The 13,047-nt window shown below is 37.9% G+C and overlaps 1 protein-coding gene across 1 annotated transcript in view; it reads left to right on the forward strand.

Annotated features, from left to right (window-relative positions):
- LOC134932145 (dual oxidase 2-like) overlaps positions 1-10,467 on the forward strand; it is a 94,298-nt gene extending 83,831 nt beyond the window's left edge. The window contains exons 28-34 of the mRNA XM_063926272.1: positions 285-412; positions 2,651-2,804; positions 4,816-5,042; positions 5,738-5,896; positions 6,404-6,559; positions 7,853-7,981; positions 10,003-10,467. Coding sequence (XP_063782342.1) covers positions 285-412; positions 2,651-2,804; positions 4,816-5,042; positions 5,738-5,896; positions 6,404-6,559; positions 7,853-7,981; positions 10,003-10,125 — 1,076 coding nt within the window. The 3' untranslated portion in view covers positions 10,126-10,467. The remainder of the gene's footprint in view (positions 1-284; positions 413-2,650; positions 2,805-4,815; positions 5,043-5,737; positions 5,897-6,403; positions 6,560-7,852; positions 7,982-10,002) is intronic.
- The last annotated feature ends 2,580 nt before the right edge of the window (positions 10,468-13,047 follow it).

Below are 13,047 nucleotides of genomic sequence, written 5' to 3' on the forward strand. Positions count from 1 at the left end.
CAGCCTTATATAGAGAAACCATCATAACTGTTACTAATGGTAGTACAAAACTCACCATCTAAAAACCAAGACAGCAGCTAAACATTATTCTGTAAATATGATTGGTACAATAAGAAAAAAATGTAATATCAATTTAAGTTGAATCTAGTATTCTTTACAGTAGAGCAAATATATCAGAAACATGTTTCAGAATTGGTATAACCTAGAAAACATAGTAAAAGAAAAGTCACATAGACTAGTTTCTTGTTACTACAGTTTAATAAACAATCTGCTTCTTCATACAGGTCTGACTGGAGTCCTTCTACTTCTAGTCATGGCTTTTATGTATGTCTTTTCCACCTATCATTTTCGACGTGTCAGTTTCCGCGGGTTCTGGGTGATACATCATCTATATGTCGTGTTCTATGTTTTGGTAAGTAATGAAACCTAAGAGAGAAGATATTTGGGGGGAAAAAGCTATGGTTCCAGTAAGATACATTGGGGTCAGTTCAGCAGATGACATGTTATGGTGTGAGGTATGGATAATGTGCCGTGCACACATCCTCTGTACATACAATAACTTAGTATTGTGCATTTTTCTGCGTATCCTTATGAGTGTCTGAGGTAAAATGTAGAGTGTAGAAGTGAGTTACAGTGCCGTTGCCGATGTACAAATACTCTTCGAAACATCACTTGTATCGCCCCTACATTACATACAATTCAATTGCTCCCATTGTTTTTAGTAAACAGGTCCAGGGAAAATTGAGAACAATATACGGAGGGAAAAAGATGCGGGTGCACTATCTCACACTAGCTCAACCTGTAATAAAGTTTGCTTTATATATGAGTAACACTTTCACACCATTCTTTTTCACTCTTCACATTACTCACACATGCAGCAGTAGCTGCTCCTACCTATCTAATTCTTTACTTGTATCACTCTTGCAGTGACCTGGGGTTGTCTGGCTGGGTAGCTTTGGGTGTCCTGCCCCCTGGGACCTGAACCCCTGCAGTTAGTGTTAGGTACTTACCCAATGAGAGGCTACCTTGGTGCGGTGGGTATGCTCATAGCCCTGGACAGGATTATGCTAAATGCCTCTGGTTATTACAGGTTGCGCTAGTGTGAGATAGTGTACCTGCATCTTTTTCCCTCTGTATATTGTATTAAGTCTCAAGCAGAGTAGCACCTCATTACCTAATTATGGTGTGCAAACTAGCCCCCCCCTCCTTTGCAACTGATTCTATGTATTCATACATATATCTGAAGGCATGAGACACTTCAGCTAGTTTAGCACCCTGCCCCACCCACCCCTCACTGATTTTAAATAGAGGGCCCAGCACTCTGGCTTACATATGTGGAATGAGCATACTGAGGTAAGACTCCTACATTTGTTTATTATGGCAGTCAATATTGGGGAATTCTTTGGGGCGCGGGGCTTCCTGGACCTGCCGTGGCTGGACACCCTTGGGGCATCGCAATCTAACATTTATTTTAATACACTATGGCACTTATAGTTTGCTTTATATATGTGTAACACTTTCACACCATTCTCTTTCACTCTTCACATTACTCACACATGCAGCAGTAGCTGCTCCTACCTATCTAATTCTTTACTTGTATCACTCTTGCAGTGCCCTGGGGTTGTCTGGCTGAGTGGCTTTGGGGTATCCTGCCCCCTGGACCTGAACCCCTGTAGTTAGTGATAGGGACTTACCCAATGAGAGGCTACCTTGGTGTGGTGGGTAAGCTCATGGCCAGGATTATGCTAAATGCCTCTGGTTATTACAGGTTGAGCTAGTGTGAGATAGTGCACCTGCATCTCTTCCCCTCTGTATATTGTATTAAGTCTCATGCAGAGTAGCACCTAATTACCTAATTATGGTGTGCTAACTAGGCTCCACCTTCCTTTAAAATTGAGAACAAACCTAATAATGGAATGTACAAATGTTTTCCTAAATACCCTGCATCAGTGTTGCCTTGGGAAACAAATGATAAAAAGGTTCGTAGTCCACAAAGTCACTTTCCCATTACACATCTGCTAATGTCGTCAGGTTTTTGGGATAATTCAAACAATAGGAACCCCAAACACACAAATTCCAGCCTTTGGATAATTCACTGTTTTGCTTAGTATGTTAGCATGGAAAATGAAAGTAAAAATCAGTAGTTTTCATCTGTTACACCAGTGGTTCTCAAACTGTGTGCCTTGGAACCCTGGGGTGCCTCAGGAAATGTGCAGTGGTGCCCTGGGTTGGTGATACAGGACCAATTCAAATTATTTATTGGCAATGTAATAGGCAAAATTAGTGCTGGTGGCTGTCGATCATAAAATATGTGGGCAAACAGAAGCAAATCTTGTCCCTCACCACACAACTGAACCTAAGGATAACATCTTGTCCCTCACCACACACCTGAACCTAAGGATGATATGAACACAAATAACTCAATTTAATATTTCTTTCTAAATTTCTCAATAATAAAGTTTTGGCCTAGTGGTGCCGTGAAAAAAAAATTCTGATATACTGATACTAGGGGTGCTGTGATAACAAAAAGTTTGAGAACCTCTGTGTTACACCATAACTGAGACTTGGCTTAATTGCACTTGAGAAAACGTTTGACTTCATATTGCTCAATAGTTATAATAGTTACTTTTTTTATTTGTCTGCTTTGTAGACTATCATTCATGGCAGTTTTGCACTCATCCAGCAACCCCGATTTTATATATTTTTTATTGCCCCAGCTATCATCTTTGTAGTTGATAAACTGATTAGTTTAAGCAGAAAGAAGACAGAGATTGATGTTGTAGATGTGAAGCAACTTCCTTCAGGTATGACTTAATACTTTATAGTACATGCATTTTACAATGTAAAACTTATGGTTATGAAAAGAAGCTATGCATTTCTGGAAATTACATTATATAAGTGTGAAACAATTAGAAACACCTACAGATTAACAAAATTTTAAAAACATTCCATCAGAATATTTGCCTCGCTACAGACTGCACATTTCATCAGCAGAATTTAGCTTTACGTTTTCAAAGTTATACCGGATCCTCACCATACAGCAGAATGCTTTGACCATTGTCATCTCAGCTACATCAAAGGGTCTAATATAGGGGGTAATTCTGAGTTGATTGCAGCAGGAACTTTGTTAGCATTTGGGCAAAACCATGTGCACTGCAGGGGAGGCAGATATAACATGTGCAGAGAGAGTTAGATTTGGGTGGGTTATTTTGTTTCTGTGCAGGGTAAATACTGGCTGCTTTATTTTTACACTGCAATTTAGATTGCAGATTGAACACACCCCACCCAAATCTAACTCTCTCTGCACATGTTATATCTGCCTCCCCTGCAGTGCACATAGTTTTGCCCAACTGCTAACAAAGTTCCTGCTGCGATCAACTCAGAATGACCCCCATAGATCTGATTGCAGCAGCAAATTTGTTAGTAAATGGGCAAAACCATGTGCAGCGCAGGGGGGGGGGGGGGGGGGCAGATATAACATGTGCAGAGAGAGTTTGATTTGGGTGGGGTGTGTTCAAACTGAAATCTAAATTGCAGTGTAAGAATAAAGCTGCCAGTATTTACCCTGCACAGAAACAATATAACCCACCCACATCTAACTCTCTCTGCACATGTTATATCTGCCCCCCCTTCAGTGCAACATGGTGTTGCCCATTTGCTAACAAATTTGCTGCTGCGATCAGATCTGAATTAGGCCCTAAATTTCATTATAAATACAATGGAGAATGGCACCTGCAGAATAGGGAAACAGGACCGGATTTTGATATAAGCAAAATAACCCGCTCTGCCACAAAATTTTATTCACAAGAAATGTGACAGCAATTCTGCTTATCTATACTAACACAAATATTAAATCAGATCAGCTATTATAAATAAAAATCCTTTAGTTGACAATCACATATTATATGATATTATAAATCAGTTTAGTAGGTAACCAAAAAACATCTGAGAAAACTCTCATATCTGTGTATGAGAAATATATTAATGGTATGAAGAAAATATAATGTACAGATGTGTTCTCATATATCGTTGCTGCAGTTGTGGCAAACGCAGAGCATGCCACGTCCCGTGAGACTCTACTTGAGCTGGGCATCTTTTTATTTTTTTTGTGCAGGGTAAATCATGGCTGCTTTTGCATATAGCCCACAAATGTTAGCTTTATTTTTACACTGCAATTAAGATTTCACTTTGGACACACCTCATCCAAATCTACTGTAAATCTCTCTGCACATTTTACATCTGCCCCACCTACAGTGCAACATGATTTTGCCTAAGTGCAGAGTTTCTTGCTTTTTTGCTTTACTTTCATATCATAAACAGGCCCTTAGTATATGAGTATTGCCCTGTAACATCTTGCTATATAGCTTAAACCCTAATCTCCATTAACAACTGAACTTATTTATGTCCATAGATCTCAATATTAGACCTTTACCAGAAGCAATATGGAAAGGTGTTCATATTGATAAGTTGACAGTCTTAGGGGTCTATTTACCAAGCCTTAGAGTGAGATAAAGTGGACGGACATAAAATCACAACCAACCAGCTCCTAACTGTCATTTTTCAAACAGCCTGTAACATGACAGTTAGGAGCTGATTGGCTGGTGCGTTATCTCCATGCACTTTATCTCCTAACAAGGATTAGTAAATAGACCCCTTAGTATTATACAGAAAACTAAAAAGTTGTGCACACAGGTAGAAGTGCTGCAATCAATAGTAACAAATCATATTCATTGTCGAAACTGCATGAGTATAATGACCGCTATAATCTGATTGTCTCCATAAATGTCCTTCACAGTGTCTTTAACTATTTCCCAGGTGTAATATATCTAAAGTTCCAGCGCCCATCTGAATTTGACTACAAGTCTGGCCAGTGGGTTAGGATTGCCTCCTTATCTCTTGGTACAGATGAATACCATCCTTTCACACTGACCTCTGCACCTCATGAGGACACATTAAGTTTACATATAAGAGCCGTGGGGCCATGGACAACACGACTAAGAGAGCTTTACTCTCCTCATAACGTTGAGATGAAATACCCCAAGGTACTGCATACCTAGCAATTTCATATAGTTTATTTTTTTTAATAGTGTTGGGCATAGATGTGCATTCATATACTGAAATATACTATGTTATTTTAGATTTTATATATATATATATATATATATATATTTATATATGGAAAATAATTACTTAAGCACAGAGAGATAAAAAGTAAACCTCCATCTCCCTAAAACCCCATTATTCTGTTGTTCTACGGTAAGTTTGTGTTAAAATTGCTGCATATGGAACAATGGGGCAGATGTATTAACCTGGAGAAGGCATAAGGAAGTGATAAACCAGTGATAAGTGCATGGTGATAAACGCACCAGCTAATCAGCTCCAATATGTAAATTAACAGGAGCTGATTGGCTGGTGCGTTTATCACCTTGCACTTATCACTGGTTTATCACTTCCTTATGCCATCTCCAGGCTTAATACATCTGCCCCCATCTTCCCTATTTTAGATGATAGATTAAACAGCACCGAGGTGTGCCATGAGCATTTAATAATAATAATAATAATAATAATAATAATAAATGTATTTATATAGCGCTCTTTTTTCCAAACAGGACTCAATGCACTTATAATTATTATTGATTAATGGTTTAATACAGGTCACGAATCTCCAATATCTATAATAATGTACAATAATGGGTATGTTACTCATGATTTCCTGTCTTCTAAAATTATTCTACAGCTTTTTCTGGATGGACCATTTGGAGAAGGGCATCAGGAATGGAATAAGTTTGAAGTGTCCGTCTTAGTTGGTGGTGGAATTGGTGTTACACCTTTTGCGTCAATCCTCAAGGATTTGGTGTTCAAATCATCAGTCAATGCAAGGATCCACTGCAAGAAAGTATGAGCAGACCACTGTTCTTAGTTAGATGTTTAAAACTACACCTTAACATAAAATATAACAGAATACATTTCTACTGTGAAGACAGTGAATATAAGCTCCTGATGAGGTAGTAAGACATTCTGAAGTTTGTAAACATTACAAAGTAAACATTAGTTGGTAAATGCACATAGTGGGAAATGCAATGGGTTCCAATTTTAAAAAAATGCTAATTTTCAGTAATTTTGCCAGCTTTATAAAAATGGCAACACCCAGGCTAGTTCTACTTTTATAGCACTGACATTTAAAAAAAAAATAAAAGTTGCCAAAATTGCTGTGCATGTGATTGTGATTTTGTAAAACAAAAAACATTTCCTCTCATGTCTCTTATCAATAAAAATGACAGTCTTTTTCCAAAGCAATTTATAACTCTAACACAGTAATACTAGTGCAATGTGTTGTATGTTGTCTATGGATGAAACGACAAAAAAAAAAATACATGGCCAAAAATGTCCTCTTCTCATTCAGGTTTATTTCATATGGGTGACACGTACTCAGAGACAGTTTGAATGGTTGACAGATATCATTCGAGAAGTAGAGGAAAATGATAAGCATGAGCTCCTGTCAGTCCATATATACATCACGCAACTGACTGAAAAGTTTGACTTCCGCACAGCCATGCTGGTAAACAGACAACTCCCTATCTCTTTTCTCTTCCTCACTAGCTAATAAAATCTATGACATAATGTTGCTAGATCTTTTAAAATGAGATAACAGAATACCAGTTACTCTAATTATATATTTTACATAACTATTTAGTTTATTAAAATGGGAAATGCCCTAATTTCTTCATTTATCTGCACCCCCCCCACCTTGCTGTTAATAGTGATACATTCATTTGATTGCAAAAAAAAATCTCAGCATATCATTATCAAAACATATCCTTACAATATTAATCCAAATGATAAAGCTTCATCGTGGGCTGGTATACTTTCTCAAGGGTTATTATGCTGCTTTATTGGAAACCGCCATATGTAAATATTTATATTGACCTCATAATCATGCTCCAGCTCAAAATGTCAAATATATTATTTTTTAGTGATTTCACCATCTGATTTCTAATATTGTTGGCAAAGTTTATTATTTCATTTTCACCCCTATCTTATTTCCTGAGAGGTGCTGTCTAGCTGACTTACAGTAGGTCCTAATTCAAGGTTGATTGCAAAAGCAAAATCTTCCTCTAATGGGAAAAACAATGTGCAGTGCAGGTGGGGCAGATATAACGTGTGCAGAGAGAGTTATATTTGGGTGTGGTGTGTTCAAACTGAAATCTAAATTGCAGTGTAAAAATAAAGCAGCCAGTATATACACTGCACAGAAACAAAATAACCCACCCACATCTAACTCCATCTCTCTATGCACATGTTATATCTGCCCCTCCCCCCTGCAGTGCACATGGTTTTGCCCATTAGAGGAAAATTTTGCTTGTGCAAATAAACCTTGAATTAGGCCCTTAATGTTCAGAAATGTGCACAAAAGAGAAGATGTCATCTTCTATAACAAACTGGTGGGAAAAATCCAAGTGTAAAACAAAACTTTTAAATTCACGAGTTCAGTTACTGAGTTTAAATGCAGCAAAACTAAATGGTAACGAAGAAACGAATGCTAGAAAGTAAAGAAGGTGTATTCAAAGGATGTTTTTTTTTAATCTTCCTGCCTTCTTTTCTTTCTAAAAAATTACAGATATTACTGCCTTTAATTGATTCCACTTTGCATGGTTTGTCTGCATTTATGACACCACCTATAACCATTTTATGTTGCTGTTTCAAACTTAGTAAGAGAAATCATAAATTTTAAAAGAGCAATAAAACTTACATTTTACTCATATTTTTCCAACCAGTGCGTCATAGAAGTTAGATTCATTTTTTTTGCACACAGGCCTCATAAACATAACAGATCTAACCTTGGTTGTTTTAGTATATTTGTGAACGACACTTCCAGAAAGTCCAGAACCAAAGTATATTGACTGGCCTGAGATCCACCACACATTTTGGGAGACCACCATTTCTGGCATTTTTTAATTCCTTACAAGAAGTTCATCCTAAGGTATGCATAGAAGATTGTGAATACATTAATATAACAAATTTAGAAGGAGCCAATAAATGTCATATGTTTTATAATACGTTATCAATGAAATATTAAAGTATTAACATTTTATTCAAAACAAACTCGTGCAATGCACTAATATTTCAAATGTTAATTCATGTTTCATTTTAGGAGAGACGTACTAAGCAGTATAATGTCTTTGATACAGCCTATAGAAGCCAGCTAGGGCTGACGAGGCAGGGAGTTGGCTTCCTACAGGAAGCTAGCTTTCTGCCTATTGCAGCCCGATCTGGCAGTCCCAGATGGAGAAAACACCTCCCAATGGCACTGCCTGTAGTGTCTGTGACCGCCAGGTAGGACTTCCAATAGGAAGCAACCAATTTATTACAATCTGGCTTCACGGACAGTGAGCAGAGTGGCAGGTATGACCTGGGGAGCTGCAGTCTTGCAGCCCATAAGTAAAAATTGCCACTGGTTCCTTCAATGCTGATTGGTTGCCATGGGAAATTTCTCCACTGGCTCACTTCTTCACTCTTTGTATTGCAAAGTACATCTCCCCCTTAGTCCTTAGTTTGACCTATGCATCACTACTAAAAATGAGTCTAAACTTGCAGAATTTGTAATTGCATGAAATTAGCAAACACCACATTCAGGTAAACTAATTTGAGTCATTTAACTGAAATAAATATCTCTCAATAGATGCTCATCTCTTCATTTTGCAGTGTTTTCCAAATCTCCTCACGCTCCCCTAACAACTCATAAATTGAGACTTTGAGTTAAATGTCATAGGGTGCGAGAAGCCGGAGGTCCGGGAATTTGTGCGAGAATGGCCATATTTTTAAAGGGTTAATTATGCACAAGGTAAAACCAACCAGGTTTTGCCTTGTAAATGATTGCCACTTTAAAAATACATTAATTCTCACACAAACTACCGCACCTCCAGCTTCTTGCGTTATATTAGACTTATGGCACAAGAAGCTGGAGGTGCGGAAGTTTGTGTGAGAATTAATGTATTTTTATTCCCTTATGTCTGTATTACTGACACTGGGCCTAATTCAGCATGGAACGCTGCTGCGGCATCGTTCACATGCTGGAGCCCTGTGAGTATGCGCACGTTCAGCAGCCACCCTGCGCATGAGCACACTGTGAGATGCGACGGCATCTCACATCTGCGAACGCCTCTGCCTGATTGACAGGCAGAGGCATTCACGGGGCGGGAGGGGGCATCGACTCAGATTTTAGGGGCGTAGGCTTTGGGGGGCATCGCGGTGGCTTTAAGGGCGCAGTCTGAACAACACAGGCATGTCCAGATTGCGGGGTGGGCCACAATGGCTGTGTGAAATCACACGCAGCCGCTGCAACCCAAAACATGGCAGGTAGCCGCCTGCCTTCGCAGCTAGGCTGCGCAGGCAAAGGGCTACCCTAAACATGCAAAAGCATTGCCGCCGTAAGATGCTTTCACATGTTGGGGGGGGGGGGGCTGGATCCGGCATTCGTGGTGGACTTGCCCTGTGCTGGGATTTCCCCCTACATATCATAGTAATGGACCATAGATGTGCGATTGTTCGCACATATATGACCCATGCTGAATTAAAGACCCAAGTCAGTTGCCTGTGCATAATTAATGTAATCCAGAAAACATGAGTTATTAGGGGTGCATGATTACTGTGTTTGGGAAATACTGATCTGGAAGAATCACAGAGTTCCTAGTAGATCCACATGCTGCAATTTGTACTTCTTGTTTAGAGGTAATCTGCAAGCATTGCAATAAATTGGTTGCTGTGGCCAATATATTCCATAGACACATAAATGGTTGCTTTCATACTTCTCTCAGATATTAGCCAGGGAGAAGTGTCAGTTGCCCTAAAGATAATATCTCCTGAATTGTGGGATCTTAGTAACGGAAAACTTGTGGGTCTATTAGTTAGGGGAGGGCTGTTATTTTATTCTACTTACAGTATATTACAAAGACCTCTGAAGCTTATGATTGTAACTCATTTTTGTTCTATATATTTAAAAAGGTAAAGAAAATTGGCGTATTTAGCTGTGGCCCACCTGGAATGACTAAAAATGTGGAGCATGCTTGCAGGAAGCTTAACAAACGAGATGAGTCATATTTTGTGCACCACTACGAGAATTTTTAGTGTACCATTTCCTGAAAAGCTAAATTATCCATTACCAGAAAACAAAACACACAGAAAAAAATATACAGTATATATACAGTACCAACAGTATGGATGAAATCACTGGACAGTGTGACTGATTTCTTGCTGACAAATTTTAATTGAATCCACTTCAGCTTCAACTGAATTCTAAGTACTTGGCAATATAAGCATTATCGATTTATATTTATATATTATGTTTATATAATATATTCTATATTCTTCTAGATCTGTATTTATATATATATATATATATATATATATATATATATACAGTGCAGAAATGCCCGGCACTCCCACTGAAACGTTGCAAATCCGGGTGCCCTCCGCAACAGATGATGCAGTAAATAGTAGAAAAAAGGCAGCGGCACTCCGTCAGGATGAATGGTCAAACGTGTATTAAATCAAAAAGTAACAGTGGTCACATAACAACCAACGTTTCGGGGTCCTAAGATCCCTTTGTCAAGGCGTTCACGCCTTGACAAAGGGATCTTAGGACCCCGAAATGTTGGTTGTTATGTGACCACTGTTACTTTTTTATTTAATACACGTTTGACCATTCATCCTGACGGAGTGCCGCTGCCTTTTTTCTACTATATATATATATATATATATATATATATATATATATATTCTATATATGTATTCTACCATGTTAAATATAAAATACTTTTACTTACATACAAGGCTATTAACCAAACTGCACCATCATACATCTCCTCATTCATCTCAAAATATCTGCCTACCAGACCTCTCCGCTCTGCACAAGATCTGCGTCTTATATCCACATGTATTACTTATTCCTACTCAAAATTACAGGACTTTATCCAGGCTTCACCCACTCTGTGGAATGCCCTACCACGCACAAAATATATATTATAAAATATATATATTTATAGATAATATATATAATACATATGTCATTATCTCAGTATGGGACCCAAAAATGTGGGCTTTTGAATTTTGGATAAAGGATACTGAACCTGTGTGTATGTATGTGTATATATATATATATATATATATATATGAGAGAGAGAGAGATAATGACAGACTTCTATAGAACATAATAGTAATCTATAAAGAACATCATTAGGTGTATATAATTTTATGATATTGCCTGTCAGACAACTATTTTGAACCAAGAAATCATGTCTGGAACTTAAATGTATGCCTATATTATGTGATAATTAAATACTGTATGTACTATATCCACAATATCAGATTGTTTGCATCCACAAAAAAACTATAATTAGTATGTCATTTTTACCCAACATGTTTATGTTTATAGTAAAATATACAAATAAAGATATCACTTTTAAATACACATATCATTCATTTCCTGTCATTCTTTTCATATGAAAATTGTATACTAGCCAGTGGTGCAAGTAGAATTTTTTTTATTAATGGTACTGATAGTAAAAATAGGCATGGCCATGAGGGGGCATGGTCACACGAAACTAGGGGAGTGGCTACCTGGCAATAGGGACATGGCCACATTATGCCACACACCATAATGCTTATTACACATTATGCCAAACACTGTAATGCCCATTACACATTATGCCACACAGTGTAATGCTTATTACACATTATGCCACACACCATAATGCTTATTACACATTATGACACACAACGTAATGCCCATTACACATTATGCCACACACTGTAATGCCTTACATATTATACCACACACCGTAATGCCTATTACATATTATGCCACACACAGTTATGCCACTGACATCATTTCATGTCCCACACACAAAAATGCCCCTTATAAATTATGCCCCAGTGGTGGGCTGGTGGTACTGAGTACCACCACCATATTTGTTAATAGTACTCCATACCACCCCATACCACCCTACTTTCAGCACTGATACTAGCTATGCTTGACTGGAACATGATGAGTTGGGAAACCTATTTATTGGGATATACTTCTGGGGTATAATGAAAATGTTCATTTGGAAAATGTCACGTCTGCTATATTTATTTTATTATTAAAGTAACTGCTTTTCATTTTGTTTCTACTGTTAAGCACAAGATGACTTTGAAAAGCTTTAATGATAGTGTTCAATTCATTCTGCAGTGGTAAATTGCTCATACAAATGAGATATGCACAATTCACTGTAAAAGTCATGCAGAAAGATTTTGCAGACACAAGAGTAACAGAAACGACTTATGCATATCATATGCATCTAGTAACATGGATGTTTAAATAATATTTATACACTCAGGAAAATATTTGAATATAGAATGCTAAGTTTGTTTAACAAAAACATTCACCAATAGCGCTATGAAACATTCTAAATTGTATTAACAAATACACTGTAACATTTGTTAAAAATAACACACACAAGAGAACAATACAATAAAAATACCAGACTCTATGGACAATTCTTGAGATACCCACATCAGACGCAGTCCAGTAGTAGTAAGGATTTTTCACTATGACTGCTTTCTGAGTGCATATGCTTCTCCTGGACTTCCTGCCAGTGGTGTTTCTACAATGGATAAAAATACATTAGAGGCTGTACAAAGAAGGGCAACTAAAATGTTGTGTTTCCCAAACTATGTGCCTAAGCACCCTGGGGTGCTGCAAGAGTCTTGCAGGGGTGCCGTGGGTTAGTGACCCAGGAACAAATCAAAGTATTTTTGGCCAAAGTGATAGGCAAAAACAGTGCTAGTGGCTGCCAATCATAAAACATGGGGACTATCAGAAGCAAAGTACACCACCACATACCTTAACGTAAGGATAGTGGCTGCCAATCATAAAACATGGGGACTATCAGAAGCAAAGTACACCACCACATACCTTAACGTAAGGATAGTGGCTGCCAATCATAAAACATGGGGACTATCAGAAGCAAAGTACACCACCACATACCTTAACGTAAGGATAGTGGCTGC

Source organism: Pseudophryne corroboree, chromosome 6 (genome assembly GCF_028390025.1).
Source record: "Pseudophryne corroboree isolate aPseCor3 chromosome 6, aPseCor3.hap2, whole genome shotgun sequence".
Classification (NCBI taxonomy): Eukaryota; Metazoa; Chordata; class Amphibia; order Anura; family Myobatrachidae; genus Pseudophryne; species Pseudophryne corroboree.